The 16,685-nt window shown below is 46.5% G+C and overlaps 1 protein-coding gene across 1 annotated transcript; it reads right to left on the reverse strand.

The window, feature by feature from the left end:
• Nucleotides 1–6,691: 6,691 nt before the first annotated feature.
• LOC122377281 (piggyBac transposable element-derived protein 3-like) lies at nt 6,692–8,295 on the reverse strand. The gene is made up of 2 exons (XM_043357225.1): nt 7,755–8,295; nt 6,692–7,672 (listed from the first exon to the last, which is right to left on the reverse strand). The coding sequence occupies exons 1-2, from the start codon at nt 8,293–8,295 to the stop codon at nt 6,840–6,842; spliced, it is 1,374 nt and encodes a 457-aa protein (XP_043213160.1). The 3' UTR covers nt 6,692–6,839.
• Between the last annotated feature and the right edge of the window lie 8,390 nt (nt 8,296–16,685).

Genomic DNA, 16,685 nt, shown 5'->3' on the forward strand with positions numbered 1-16,685 from the left:
TAGCCGCGCGTTTGCAGTCTTTTCGTGGTTTCAAACGTTCAAACATGGGATATGATGTTGCTCCCATGCATTAGGGTGGGTGTCAAGATCACCGGAAGGTCAGGTCAGATCATTTACCTTTGATGACCTCGGTTCACATTTTCGAGTTTTATATGTTTCTAGGCTAGTTTTTGGAGCTGAATTCGAATTAAGCAACCATTTGACCATTTACGAAGTAGTTTTGGTGCCTTCGTAACATGTTACGAAGCTGTCAGAGGCGGTTGCCACCTACTACGAATACCCGGCAAAACCCTTACTGGTTGACCTGACCTGACCTGGCCTAAATGCATGAAGACATCATCTATGATCATAACTAACATGATATTCGTGATCAACACCCCGAAAAACCATAGCAGCCACTCTTTACGACGCTCTAACAGGTCCCGATTTTCCCGACTTTTGGGTCAATGACCTGACCTGGGAGGTCAACCGATGACCTAGGACCTTAAAATTGGGTATAATCGGCTTCCTTTCATCACGGGCAACACGGTCGTTTTTTCCGCGAAGCTCTAGCTCGATCAGGGGCGAAACGGCAAGGGGGAGGGTCCAACGGACCCCCCCCCCTATACGCTCGCTACTGGAAACACCAATACGGGCGAGGGTTAATGGATTATTAAAGACAACTTTCCAGGTTGCCCCCCCCCCCGGTCAAATTCCCTTAAAATAGGCTCTGCGAAAAAATGTACAGACGAAAAAATGCACAGACGAAAAAATGTACCGACGAAAAAATGCGAGACGAAAAAAAGTCGGACGAAAATCTACGGACGAAAAACTGTCCGACGAAAAAATGTCAGACGAAATTTTGTCCGGACACGGAATCAGCGCACACAGATGTCGCGGTGTCGCATAGATATCGCAGCTATAGCGACACATGCAGTGCAAATGGTAGCAGACAGCAGTAGTTTCCCCTACCAAAGTGGTGGTTTTCTACCACAGATGCTCGTCGAGGTGCGTATTTACAAATTGCAACCGAGCTCCGCCGTAGGGTATTTTATTTCCGCCGTAGTGTATTTCACTTGGGGGATTTTCTACCATACATCTGCCTGAGCTTAGGGTAATTACAATTTGTCGGCGACGTTCAAAAATGATGCAACTTTTTTCGCAGTATAGGATATCGCATGTGCATATTTCTGCCTTTTTGGGTGCGCTTTTCCCTCCATTGGTTTTTCGTGAGTAACTCGCGTAAAAACCGTCCGATCGCGACGAAACTTTCAATGCCCCCGATTTTATCAATTTTACACCTACCCTGAAAATTTCAGGACCCTGACCCAAATGACCTTTGACCTGTGACCTATTTCTCGAGACCATGTTTGGCCCGAATCGCGATTCGGGTATGTCTGCTCGCATTAGCCGCGCGGTTGCTGTCTTCACGTGGTTTCAAGCGTTGAAACATGTGATATGATGATGGTCCCATGCATTAGGGTGGGTGTCAAAGTCACCTGAAGGTCAGGTCAGCTCAATGACCTTTGATGACCTCGGTTCACTTTTTCGAGTTTTACATGTTTCTAGGCTAGTTTTTGGAGCTGATTTCGAATTTAGCAACCATTTGAACATTACAGGGGGTGTAACGAAATTATCCGGACACCTTTCAACCCGCTGTAATTAAAAAGCAAAACAATCTGGTACCTTTTCTTTTAACTGAGCATGTAGCCAACTTTCATAAAAACACAGTGGCGAATGTTCTGGAGCATTTCAGCCAATGGATTCTCCAGCACACTGGCTTTGATGCGGACAAACGCCGTCTAAACCTGTGCCTGCGGTTGAGCGGTGCTTATGGCGGGTGGCTCTTCATACACCTCCTGCTGAACAAGAGCCCACAGGTTTTCGTTTGAAACGGGATCGCGACTTTTTCCAAGTCATAAGCGTTAGCCCAGAATGATTGAAGGTTCTATCGGCATCACTTCCCGTTCTTTTAGGGACTTTAAAGTAGCGCGCCCGCCGCCGCCCCGCATGAAGACAGCGTGGCTTGAATCAGGCATCAGTGCGCGTTCAAAAACCGTGCCCTCCTATGCCGTCTGGTTGAGCGCCCCCAATCATTCATTGGCCAGTATGTTGCTCCGGTAATACTTGACGTTGATGGCGGTATTATGTGACACTATATCCAATTGGAGCATTGCTAGGCAGCTGAGATGCTTCAATCTGGATATTACCCGGATGTTTGACGGCGGCGAAGGCCAGCAAGTTCGAGCGGCTGGCCGCCCATACATGGCCGATTTGACGGTTCAATGGATAATACAGCTCAAACGGCTACCCATCCAACCAGACCCTCACCGTTATCTTTCTTCGACCAGTGGACGCGATCTGAAGTGAGGCGAAAGGTGGTGAACTGGTTGTTTTCCCGTCAGTGTAAGTTTCGTTGTCTTTTCCAGTTTGAAGGGCACTAGAACCAAGTTAAAGGGCGGGTAGCAGTGAACCATGATATGGGACCTCTTACTCGTATTATCTGACTTGGTAAGAATTCGAGTCAATTTGCGGATTGATTGGTGCCGTTTCCTTGCCGCTATCTTGATGACTCTCCTCACCACTTGAAAAAGGGCGGTTTTTGTGGTCGCGACCGGGCTGAGTCTGCCACCGAAGTCCCAGCTTATTACGCCTCAGGCAGATGTGCAATTGGCTGCTGCTGATGTCCAGCTGCTGGCAGACCAGCTTCTGGCTCATGACGCCGTGGATGCCGCCATGCAATTTTACCACGAAAGGAGAGATTGTATCCCCTTCTCGCAACTGCCTTAGACGAAAACTACCATGTGAACCCGTCTGTGAATCGACCCCTACTCAGAGCAAGAGTCACATGACAAGGTCAGGTCACTGCTGAGTTGAAAGCCGATAGCAGAGGCACGTATTCATCCAATAGGTATTCCCACTTCTAACATCAGAAAGGATTAGGAAACTGTGCAGACAGATATGGCGAAAAAATGGATGTCCGGATAATTTCGTTACACCCTGTACTGAAGTAGTTTTGGTGCCTTCGTAACATGTTACGAAGCTGTCAGAGAAAAAATTAACGTTCTGCCCCTCCAAATTTTGCTGATTTGTAGAACTTCATTGCTTAGCAAACCAATCTTGTTCGCATTGAGGAGCTTTGAAATGTCTGTGTAATTCATAATGTTCGTTCTGTAATTAAAAAAAATTGATTCAGTGTTGCACATTATCTAACTTAACAACCGGGCATCGCAGGTTTGACGGCTTTTGCTCCACCACCTTCCCTGGAAAAGCTCCACCCTTGCCTATGGGGCAAAACATAAGGGAAAAAAACACAAAACAAGACAGATAAAAAACAAAGCAAAATTAACTCTTAACCTAATTACATTCAGGCTGGAGCAAAAACATAGGTAATAGGTTTCTATGTCAAATTAAAATGAAAGCATAAAATCAACCTGACCAGGCCTTATGGTCTGACCTGGCCCTAACCACCTTACTTCGCCTAACTTAACCCAATTCAACCTAGCCTAGTCCTACCACAAGTCACAACACCTGCAGAGGTACCTTCCTGGAAAAATGACGCCCAGGGAGATGACTGTCCAACTTATTGGAATACTACCATGATTGTTTGTCATCATGCTCTTGTTTGACTAGTGATGTATGATAAATGTGATGTTCAATAATTGTCTCCTGGCTGTTGACTGGAGTGATCAAAATATTCAAATAATCAGGGTACAATGCTGTGCATAGTGCACACTAATCATGTTGTTTTGTGTAGGCCCTCTGCACATTGTTGTGTGCACTACTATGTGCACCTTAAGTAAAAAAGTGACTGGTGGTACTGGGTACATGACAAAAGGTTGTGCACCTGTGAAATGCCCTTGGTCTTGCTGGTGCCAAATGCCTATAGCTATAGCAGGATCAGTGAGGGTTGTAGACATGCTACATACATTGTGCATTGAAGATATTGACACAAAGTTCATCCGTAATTACTATGCTTAACACCTAATGTAAGAAGCAACATAAATGTCCAGATGATAAAGCTCTCTGGTCAACATCACACAAATTTATTGACATAGTTTGCAGGTACATATTTACATTCATAGCAAATACTTTCAATATGATTCAGAGACTAGGTGCTAGTAAGCTTGCATTTTTGTAGGTACAGCAGTGACCATATATTAAATCATAAAAAAAACCTTCTCATGGCATTCATTACATACCTTTTTACTGAACAAGTACCTACCTATCTACCATGCAATGATTCTAAATTTTGTCCGCAATCCATCTATATCTCAAACTGACACAATTAATTTGAAATATCCTTTAACAAAACCTATAACTGTACATAAGAAGAATGCAATATTACAAGAACTATGAATTTCTGAAGTTATTCTCCCATGCTGGAATGTTGAAACTCTACTTTTGTCATCCATTTCCACGTTTGATTGAGCCATCATATAGAACTGTTTTCACTCTTCAGTCACAAGCTTTCGCACAAATCTTGAATTTTTACACATCATCTTGAACCATGCTCCAGTCTTTCCAACAAGGTACTATGTAACATCAAAGCAATTTTGATTTGTTACAACAGCTTCAGATGATGATGAGCTTGAGGTTTGTTACACCATTTGCTAGACAAACCTCTACAAAATGTGTATCAATTCCCAAACTAAGTAATTGATCATATTAGTATTTGCAGTTTCCACACAATGTTTCATAATATTATTCTATGTTTATATAAAGAAACTCAAATAATCCACAAATTGTTATTGAAACACTCCCACTTCAAGAATTCACAGCAATTTCAGAAGCAAACAAACATTGCGCCAGATTTCGTATGAAACGCGCCATCACCCTGAAGTTTCTACCACAGACGGTAGTTCAACCGCAGCCGTAGTGCGAAAACCCCTGCCCACCTTACCCCACGGCGGAGCTCGGTTGCAATTTGTAAATACGCGGCTCCGCCCCCGACTCCGCCCCTTCGTGTGACGTCATCTGTGCACTTGGACACACTCAATTGTAACTTTTAACTTGCTAATACATTCGCAGGTATTTGGCCGGTGATCAATAGAAGTCACAGTCGCCAGGAAGTGGTAGTACGCAAATAGGGGACGACATTGGCCTGACTGAAGCGTGGCCTGGGGCACGCTGATTTTCCGCAGCTTCAGGTGCTGGCTGAGTTCGAGCAGCTCATCCAGACCATGCAGATCGGCACGCAAAGGGCGCCGCTGCCGTTTCAGCAAGGTTTCTTGATATCAATCAAGTCAATTCGTGGACTTATGGAAGACGCCAAGGCTCGCTATGATCCCGGGACGTACATCCTTCCGGGGAAGGTCATAGTCGTTTTTTAGCTTGGTGCGAGGAAAGGGTGGGGCCAGGCCCATGTCACTCCACTTTTGATGACATCATAAGGGGGCCTCAGTAGGGTTGTTCAAAAAAACCGAATATTGGAAAAGTATACGGGCTCATGGCTCATGTGGTGAGGTATTCTTTTCTGAGTCCAACGATGCCCTTTTTCCGAAAAATATTTTTGTTTTGTTTTGTTGGGTTAGGCCCTTTCGGTCGACAAGACCATTGCAGAGCCGGAAGGATGATAGGAATTAGGGGGAGACATTGGTCTGGGCAGGCACCCTAGTGAGTCGCCGGAGCTGAGCCCGTCCAGAGGACAGGCCACCCAGCCCCAAGGCACTCACTGCACCCGGCTACGGGGTGCGCTCCCTCAGGAGCAGCGGTGCCGCTCCAAGGGAGCAGCCCGCATGAGATAAAGTTGCCTGTCCAGCCCGGAAGGGGGTTGCGGCGTGGAGGAGAAGGATTTCTGTTTCCTGAGGACAGAAGCACGGATAGGTGCGAAAAATATTGACTGCTTCATGCTTCCCAAACGGCTTGAAGAGGACCATGTCACGCCCGGCGCCCGGCAGGTGTCAATAAGGGCGAGAATTCGCCGCCGTGCGCGGGCGGAAGCGCCTTATCGGCACCGCGCGCCACGACATCTACCGGGCGGCCGGCCGGTGGGAGGGAGTGAATGCGTGGTCTTCTTTCACATGATAGGGGTGCGCTAGCCCATATTGTCGGAGCGGGAAGTTTCAGTGCAGCATCGGTGCCTCTGCTGCGGTGTTGTGTCGATTGTTAAAAAATTAGCCAAACAACTAATAATAAAGGACTCGACGCTTCTGGGTAACTCACTCGAAACATTCCGTTTACAGAATAGAGCTCACTCCTTAGCATACCATATAGCTTTGTTTATTTATCAAGCTGCAAGCTCGGAGCAATATCACAGCTCTTTGCACTGCTGTTGACAACATACATTGCATTTGGACGATGCCTCGCAGCCTAAATATGCTGCTGCGCAACTCTATCCTCTTGGCACCCGAGAGCAAGGTATCAATAGAATCACCACAAAAATTCATTCCCTGCCTTAAAATAAGGTAAGTATGGATAAAATACACTCTCAGTAGAGACTCCTAATTATGCGCATGCGCGGTGACCTGTACACTATGGTACACTTTCGGATTCGGGAACTACAAAAAATGGTGTAATACGTGAAAAATGACATTGCATTGGTTCGACAAACCTCCCTCAAAATCATCATAAAAACAGAGTGACTGTATTTATCAACATGAACGATTATCAGATACAGCAGATGAAGGGCGCACTGACGCTCACCAGAGACGGAGCTGAGGTGTGCGCGCTGACACTCACCAGAAACGGAACTGAAGGGTGCGCGCTGACGCTCAGCAGAAACGGAGCTGAAGGGTGCGCGCTGACGCGCAGCAGAAACGGAGCTGCGCGCTGACGCTCACCAGAGAGGGAGCTGAAGGGTGCGCCCTGAAGCTCCCCAGAAACGGAGCTGAAGGGTGCGCGCTGATTGTCCACGGTGTTTACACATTCGAACCTCCCTCGTGGAACTGATGGAAGCAGTCACGATCCGGGCGGCAGCAGAGGAAGATCTTGCACCTGCGGCACTCCATCCCTGTCTGCTGATGGCACCCGGGCTTCCTGCACCGCTGAAACTCCTTCCGAGGGTGGCACTTGGGGAGGTGCTTCCCTGAACGCAGGCGAGCTGGTGACGGCATTGGCACTGTGGCTCGACGGCGCTTCTTTGGATCCGGTCCGTCAGGCTCTTCTACGTCGCTGCTTCCTGAGCTGCTGTGGGATGAGCCATCGGAGCTGATGCCCTTCAGGAGCTGCATCGCCAGGGCATACTTGAACTGGAGGAATTTCATCATCTCGGCACCCTTGATGCCGGCTTCTTCGGCATCTTGCTGGTACAGTAGCCACGCATTGACAGCTGACAAGTCGAAGAAGTGAAGGATTGTTTTTACCGTCCACTTCCGAGTTCTCGCGCCAGACCTATAGTGCGCGATCATCCGATCATTCAGATCCACTCCTCCCATGTTGGCGTTGTAGGCCTTGACGACTGCAGGACGAGTTACGTCAATGTACGACCGACTTGTCTTCTGGTACCTTTTACAGGTGTCTGAAGGCTCGATGCCGTGTTCGGTTGATCCCAACAGGATCATCTTGCGATCTTGCCAGGCCGTGAACGCTACAGCGTCGTCACTGCGGACAGCGCACACAGACGTCCCTCTTCCTCGTTTGGCGAGTTCCCTCTCTGTCGGCAGTTTGGCCTCCTTCGGGACCAGATTTTTCTTGATGGTACCAGTCCCGTGAAGCCCTCGAGCCTCCAGCTGTTCCAGGAGGCGGGACGTTCCTGTCGAAGTACACGGATGTCCCCGGAACCAAGGTTTGCACCAGTCTCATCACCACAGACTCGCCCACCGTCCATGGCTTGCCTTCAGCGCCTCCGTCGTCAAGCTTCTTCCCTTGGTAGACCTCGAAGTCGAGAACGAGTCCTCGCGGTGATGCCAGCACGAAGTTCTTAAGACCTTCTGGGTGAGGCTTTCCAGGCACATACTGCTTCAGTGTCGTTTTCCCCGTGAAAGGAATCATCTGCTCGTCGATGGACACCTGAGGAGGCCTTTCCTGCTGCAGACAGCCACTTCGAACGCTTTCGACGAGGGGACGCACCTTCCACAAGCGGCCCTTCTTCTGCTCATCGGTGACGTCGACATCATTCACTACTTTCAAGTGTCCCCGAATGAAGTGGAAACGATCCCGAGTGAAAGCGTCTGCCACTGCTGCGATCCGCGTTGGTTGTGACCAGTACATGCGTATCCAGGGGAACTTGAGCACAGACATCAGCAAGCTAGCCCCGAAGAACTGCTCGCACTCGTCGTTCTTCAAGAGGAGGCTTTTGCCCGTTTGAGCGACCGCATGCTGATTAGTTCGCAGCGCGATGGTTCGATACATTTGAGGAGGGATGAACACTTCCATGTACTCTCGGGGAGTCTTCACCCGAGCCTGGGAGGGACCTAGCCTCTCTGGGATGTCAGTGTGTACTATAGTACCCAAAAAGAGCCAAGAGGCTATGCGAAAATTTGTGAAGGATAGGAGGAGCTGCAGCAGGCTGCAAGGACAGAATGTGGAGACCTCGAACAGTCATTGGCCCAAGTTTTGGGGCATGGCTCTGACCAGCATCGGCGTCACCAATGTCATGCACATTCGTTAAAGGGACACTCCCACCTTAACATTAGTTTTGAGTTGAGATAGCCAAATTGGTGGCCATGGCCTGCAAATACCGGTTTGGGCACTCACAACATCGACAAATGCTTTAATTCGGAGATACGGAATTTCAAACTTGCAGTTTTCGGATTCTAAGGGGCTAGTGCATTGGTATGCCCCCTTAGAATTTGTGACGTCAGCGGAGATCTAACGATTTTTAAATCTTTTACTAAAACGTTTGGTAGCACGCGGTGGTATATGCTGCTTTGCGCGCAACAAATGCCGCACTTTCAAATAAAGTCGCTAGGAACAGCGGAGATCCCAAAAAGTAAACAAAAGTAAAAGCCTAATATCTTGAAAACCAGTGAATATTTTTCGATGAAATTTGGTAGATATTCGTTTTCGCTCTTTCTGAACCAAGGGACATCACTTCCGTGCCAATTCATTAACTTTTTTGAAGGTGGGAGGGTCCCTTTAAAGTGAAATGCTGAAGCAACAGGATTGACGTTTGTTTTACTTAGATTAGCAGTTCGAAAGAAAAGATGACATGTCTGGGAATGACAGGGTAGCCGCCCTGACAGTGTGACGAAATGAGAAGTGAGTAGAGACAATAGCGGAGTACACATACGAGTATAAGTCAATTGCGTCGCTCAATCCAGCAGCGGCACCGACAGCCCGGCCGTGCCTACCGGTGTCGTTCAAGACCCGAATGCAGAGCCGGCATTGAGCGCGACTCTGCCCCGAGACGTGACACATATCCCCGGCGTGTCATGACGGACAGACTCAGGGTATATTGAATTAGGGGGTAGGACCAAGTTTAGTAGGCATGATCTAAGCAATTATCTTGTTTTATATGGCGGTTTTCATTATCACAATATTATTTTTGATATCATGAAGTTTGTATATCTCGGTTTTACGAAAAATAGTAGGGCAACAAAGATAAATTTCGCGAAAAAATAATTTTAGTTGGAAACATTCATTCTGGTATGCAAAATTCAGTATGAAGCCCAGTATGGTGAGTGGTGACCGTCTAGTGTGGTTCCAAGGATGAGTACCTGATATCAACAGGAGTTGTTTACTATTTTGCCTTACGTTGCTAGGTGGTTCTGCAAGTCTGCAGAGCTTGTGCATTTAAGTGCCGTAGTATTAACACAGCCCTGCAATTCTGCAAAACCCTGACTTCCCGGAAAATTGTTGGTGGTGATGGGGATCGAGCCCGTCGATGAAAAGTAAGTCAATAATCAATGGCTTCAAAACGTTATTTCTTGTTGTTCTGTGAAATAGCAAGGCAAAGACCGATGATAGTGCCAGTGTTGAGCTTTCCAATGAAGCATTGTAATTAGTAGTAAGGTTATTATCACCTACGATATCTTCCATCAAATATTAGAATTCTGCCATTGTCTTGCTGTAGAACAGGGGAAGTTTCTTTCAGTCTCTTGGGAACACGATTTGCCGGTCTCAGATCGAAAAACACTTCAAAAAGCGGTAATAGACAATGAAATTTCCCACCTGGTAGCATCTCGGGTTTTTATATATCCTGTCTAGAATTTTCAAAAATTAGACGTAAAAATGGCCAATTTCGTCAGATTCCGAATTTTTGCCATTGGGTCTAATGTAAAGCATGGCATTGGCTACTATCAGTCTCTTAGGAACACGATTTCCGTAGGTACCTCAGATTGAAAAACACTTCATAAGTCGCAGATAGTAGACGATTTAATCTACAAGATAGTATCTCGCTTTTTTCTGTGTCTGGTCATGTATCTTCATAAAACCCTCTCAAATATAGTCAATTTAGCATTAAAGTCTATGGATTTAGAAGAATTTTCATATCCGACTAGATTTGGGCTACCATGTCTGTTGACCGGGGGCCGATCAAGGCCGATACAATTGACAAAATATTTTAGGTTCATCTGAATCAGAATTTCACGCGCTTTCGAATGATGCCAAGTACATTAAAGGTAGACTGCCACCTTTTTTCCACAAAACGGTTTTCACTAGAGCTGAGCCACCTATGTCCCAGACTGAAGTCGGTTTTCCGAAATTCGAACCCGTTTGCGAGAAATCGGAGACCAAAGTTCAGTTTGATGCCATTTTTTTAGTCCAAGAAAACCGACATCTCTACTGTTTATCGATAACTTTGAAACATGAATTTTCTTATCTTTTGGTAAATATATGTCAAAACTTTGATTGTTTCGAGATCAGAGAAGAATTTTGGAGTGTCAAAATAAAAGTTAAACTTATATATTCAGTAGTTCATTTTTTCCAAAAAAGTGTGGGGAATGGGGTTTAACATGGGCCAGACCCATTCCAAATGAGCCATGATTTTTAAATGTTTTATACGAACTTAAATGCAAAATAAATTAAACATGGCCAATTTCTTATGAAATCATATATTAGTAAATCATAAAATACCTTACTTTTTCAAATAAAATGTAATAATCTTATGACCTTGAAGTCTAGTGATGTGTAAACATTGTCGCTAGACATTAACCGATTGATAATTGTATGATAATCGACAATTTTTTTCGCGATTCACGTGATGATACTTTGTCAGGTGAATTCTAAAATTTTGTTTTGTCCAGGGAATAAATCATAGGCCGATCTGAGAAAACTTTTTGAAGGTGGCAGTCTTCCCTTAAGGATCTTACATTTTAAAGCTACCAAAAAATCAGTTGATGAAAATTTTCCACTATTTTAGGAGACAGATGTTATTAGTGGCTTTAGCTGAAAACGGAAAAGGACTACTCTTACTTGACTCTGGATAATAATTGACCCGAGTCGTTACCGGTCACCAAAAGCACACATTCACCAAGCTCGATAGCTAAGGGATAGCTTATAAAAATATGATGCTTGTATGTCATTGGAATCGAGCGCAATCGTACTTTTAGCCAGGAAATAAATGTTCGGGTAATTCTGGGACAGGACAACCTGTATGTCTTGCTGTGGCGTATTTGGAAATTCCGACCTCGACGAGCATCTCTGGTAGAAAACCACCAGTTTGGTAGGGGAAACTACTGCTGTCTGCTACCATTTGCACTGCATTTGTCGCTATAGCTGCGACATCTATGCATACAGCATATACATATAAACCGCGACATCTGTGTGCGCTGATTCTAGTTAGCGATTAGCTAGGTAAGGGCACTAGGGTGGATCCAGACCTTTGGTTTGAGGCAGGGCCGGGTTGCGGAGCCGCCGGAGCCGTCAGCCGGCATATTTTGCCCGGAGCCGGAGCCGAAGCCGTGAAGCAATATAGCCCGGAGCGGAGTCGGAGCCGGAGCCGGAGCCGTCAAAAAAGGACGCGACTCCGGCTCCTTTTTTTGAAGAGGAAAATATTATTGACCTAGTTCGGTTAGTCAAACCGAACTACCTTGAATTTGCAGTTCCAGGGAGTGAAACATGCGGTATTGAAGATATGAAAACAGCCTTGTTATGCAATGCGGAAGCAACGTGCACCAATTCCATCTTCTTTTTTCTGCCACCCGTATTTAATATGTACTTTCTGGGGCGTTCCACGACAAATCGACAAGTGCCCTGCACCCTCATATTTTATTTTTTGCTTAAAATTGGTCTAATGGGTTGTGATGGGCGGGGAAGCCAGCTGTGACAAGGATTTTTTCTTCGAACAACGGTTTCCGAGATATAGCCTCGGGCAATTCCTGGAGGTCGCGCTGCAGCCCTATGTTTGGCGGCCTATAACTAAAAAACTATTGGTTTTCTACGATAAAAACTTTATATGGTTCAACTCACAATCAGCCAACAAACATTTTGGCTATCTCGGATTTTCAATTTTTGAACATTTTGATCACGTGACCTTTTGACCTATTTTTCGAAGAGTGACCTTGATATTTTCCCCACTGAAAGTTGCAATTTTGTCTGATGACGATTAAAGCCTTATTAATTGTCATTCATATGCGAAAATAAAAAAAGTGGATATCGCCCTGCGTTGACCTCAGGTCAGGTCATTTTTATGACCTGTCCATTATTACGAGCGGGAGCGACAGCGAGATCTCGAGAATAAAGCAAGATAGCGACAAGCGGTAAACGGTGCATGGTACACACGGATAAGTTCTATAATTTTTACTGAGGTCATTTTCAGGTCAGGTCAAAGATGACGTCACAGGAGCAAAAAGGAAGTCGAAATTGCGGCACTCATATATATGAAGTTTTTCTCGAATAACTTTCAAGGTATCCCAGCTAGGAACAAACTAATAGCACCATCGTGATCCTCTCGTCGATCCGCATCGAAAGATATGTATGTTGACCTCGAAAGGTCGAAAGGTCAAAAGTTGACCTTAGGTCAGGTTAGGTACTACTACTTAGGTACTACTGTTATCTATGGTATAGGTATGCGTACGTATTATTATTATTATTATTATATCGTTTATTCCACTAACCACGATCATCGGGTGGGCGTTACAGTGGAACATTGCCAATTCCAACACGTCTGTTCATGCAGTAAACAGTGATGGTTGGTACGTTTAAAGGGACTGCCCCACCTTTGCATTAGTTCTGAGTTGAGATAGCCAAGTTGGCGGCCAGGTTCAGAAACCACTATATATATAACCACCTGGTCGCAAATCCTCAGTTTCGTGGTGTTAAAGAAATTCGTTCCCTTCATTTGAAAAGTGGGCCTTAGCTAAGGCCCTATCTCTTAACTATTAACGGCCATTTGATGACGTCATTTGCATTTTGAACGCCTGTCACGCATGTGAAGTTTCACTTGATTTACGACACTATGAACACTATGACTATGAACTCTGGCCAATTCAAGGCACTGGCCATTTTGAACACTGGACACATCGTGCCCTGGACATTATGAACCCTGGCCATTTCGAACACTGGACACATCGTGCCCTGGACATTATGAACCCTGGCCATTTCGAACACTGGACACATCGTGCCCTGGACATTACGAACCCTGGCCTCTTTGAATTTACCCTATCTGCAGCCAGTTGGCCACATTTGGACCATGCAAACCCTGGACAATATGAACACTGGCCAATTCAAGGCACTGGCCATTTCGAGCACTGGACACATCGTACCCTGGCCTAAATAATACGCGTTCAAATTTTGAGGCATTCCTCATTTTAGTGGGCAAACTATTCCACAATTTAGAGCCATGATATGACAGTGAATATTTCATAAAATCTGTTGGCGGAGCCACCAGAATCCAGATCTAGGTTTTCCGACTGTCTTGTCTCACGATCAGATCTTCTAGTTATAAAATATAAAAAGCGAGGATATCAATGGTGTTGTAATCTCCGGAAAAAAGCGGACACTGACGAATTATATTCAATGCAGCAATGTCATGTTCGAAGGCTAAGTCTCTTCCTTCCCCTCAAGTCAATTTCTGACACTGATGAATTACACTGACGCTTATTCGCTTCATATTTTGTAACAAACGCGCTAAAACTGCAAAATAACAGCACTATATGATTCTTGACAAAATGCAAAAGTAGTAAAAATTTAGCCCTGATGGCATTCATTCTTGCTGGAAACGTAATCACAAAACATTTTGTAGTAACTATTAAAGGGACCCTCCCACCTTCAAAAAAGTTAATGAATTGGCATGAAAGTGATGTCGCTCGGTTCAGGAAGAGCGAAAACGAATATCTACCAAATTTCATCGAAAAATATTCACCGGAGCGCTGTTCGGCGGCCGGCTAGCGCGCTAGCCCGCGCACACATACGTGCACGTTGCCCCGGCAACGGGCTATTGACCAATGAGAAGCGCGCTACGGGGGGCACAGGTATATGAAAAATCGCAGTGACGTTGCACTTTCCTGGCTTCTCATTGGTCAATAGCCCGTTGCCGGGGCAACCAGCACGTATGTGAGCGCCGGCAAGAGTACTAGCCGGCCGCCGATCAAGGCCCGGTTTTCAAGATACTAGAGGTACAGGTTTACGCGATAACTGTATGTTTTGATTTATGTTATGTTACGGGTGCATTAGTTTTGGGTGATTGACTTGTATTTTTAGCTATATTATTTGGGTAGATTTGGGTAGCTGTTTTTAAAACTGTAAGGGATGGTGATAGTTGCGGGGTGTTCAAGTGTTTTGTATGTTGGGCCCTTTTTGAACTCAACCCTACCCCTACCCTACCCCTACCCTACCCCTACCCTACCCTACCCTACTACCCTACCCTACCCTACCCTACTACCCTACGCTACCCTACTATCCTAACCTACCCTACTACCCTAACCTACCCTACCCAACTCTACCCTACCCTACCCTACCCTACCCTACCCTACCCCTACACTACCCTACCCTACCCTACCATACCCCTACCCTACCCTACCCTACCCTACCCTACCCCTACACTACCCTACCCTACCCTACCCTACCCTACCCTTACACTACCCTACCCTAGCCTACCCTACCCCTACACTACCCCACCCTACCCTACCCTACCCTTACACTACCCTACCCTACCCTAACCTTACCCTACCCTACCCTACCCTACCCTATCCTACCCTACCCTACCCCTACCCCTACACTGCCCTACCCTACCCTACCCTACCATACCCTACCGTACCCTACCCTACCCTACACTACACTACCCTACCCTACCCTACCCTACCCTACCCTACCCTACACTACACTACCCTACACTGCCACCGACAGTCCAAGTTTCAGCTAAATCGGCCCAGAAACGGCTGAGATATTGCAAAAACAAATTAATTGTATTAACTGGCGAATCCCCTTGGCGAGCGGTGCCTTGTGTCGGCCTTCGTTGTCAAAGGTCAATGACCTGCCGGCTCCGATGCTTTTGACTCAGTTTTTAAGCGAACAACTGAGCCTAAAGCACGTGCCCTCTGCTCGGCGCCGGTCGCGGCCCCACCACGTGCACACCGCTGAACCCACACCGTCGAAAATTTAATACGACAAATGAGTGCACGCGCTCGACTTGGCGTGAAAAGTTCATCCCCGTAGCCCTCACCGTTCCCGAGCAATGGCCTGTTTTTGCCGATTCTAATGCTAACCCTATGGCGCACATGAGCACGCGCCACGGGCGCACCCCCGGCCGCATCGTGCCCAAAATTTGATACGACCTGTTTTATTACGTGACCCACGAGTCGTGAAAATTTCACCCTCGTGCGTCAGTCGACGGCGCCTTAATAAGCCTTTTTGGGAGTAACCCCGACGGCGGCGTGGGCGGCGGACTTTTTAGGATTTATAATATAGACTAGAGGTACAGGTTTACGCGATAACTGTATGTTTTGAGTTATGTTATGTTACGGGTGCATTAGTTTGGGTGATTGACTTGTATTTTTAGATGTATTATTTGGATAGATTTGGGTAGCTGTTTTTAATTAAACTGTAAGGGTTGGTGATAGGTGCGGTGCGGGGTGTTCAAGTGTTTTGTATGTTAGGCCCTTTTTGAACTTAACCCTACCCCTACCCTACCCTACCCTACCCTACCCTACCCTACACTACCCTACCCTACCCTACCTATACCCTACCCTACCCTACTCTACTCTACCCTACCCTACCATACCCTACCCTACCCTACCCCTACACTACCCTACCCTACCCTAACCTACCCTACACTACCCTACCCTACCCTACTCTACCCCTACACTACCCTACCATACCCTACCCTACCCTACCCCTACCCTACCCTACCCTAACCTACCCTACACTACCCTACCCTACCCCTACCCCTACACTGCCCTACCCTACCCTACCCTACCCTACCCTACAATCCCCTACCCTACCCTACCCTACCCTACCCTACAATCCCCTACCCTACCCTACCCTACCCTACCCCTACACTACCCTACCCTACCCCTACACTACCCTACCCTACCCCTACACTACCCTACCCTACCCCTACCCTACCCTACTCTACCCTACCCTACGCTACCCTACAATCCCCTACCCTACCCTATCCTACCCTACTCTACCCTACAATCCCCTACCCTACCCTACCCTACCCTACCCTACCCTACCCTACCCTACCCTACAATCCCCTACCCTACCCTACCCTACCCTACCCTACCCTACCCCTACCCTACCCTACCCTACCCTACCCTACCCTACAACTACCCTACCTACCCTACCCTACCCTAAACTACACTACCACCGACAGTCCAAGTTTCAGCTAAATCATCCCAGAAACGGCTGAGATATTGCAAAAGCAAATTAATTGTATTTACTGG

Source organism: Amphibalanus amphitrite, unplaced genomic scaffold, assembly GCF_019059575.1.
Source record: "Amphibalanus amphitrite isolate SeventyFive unplaced genomic scaffold, NRLGWU_Aamphi_draft 002690F_arrow, whole genome shotgun sequence".
In the NCBI taxonomy this organism is placed as follows: domain Eukaryota; kingdom Metazoa; phylum Arthropoda; class Thecostraca; order Balanomorpha; family Balanidae; genus Amphibalanus; species Amphibalanus amphitrite.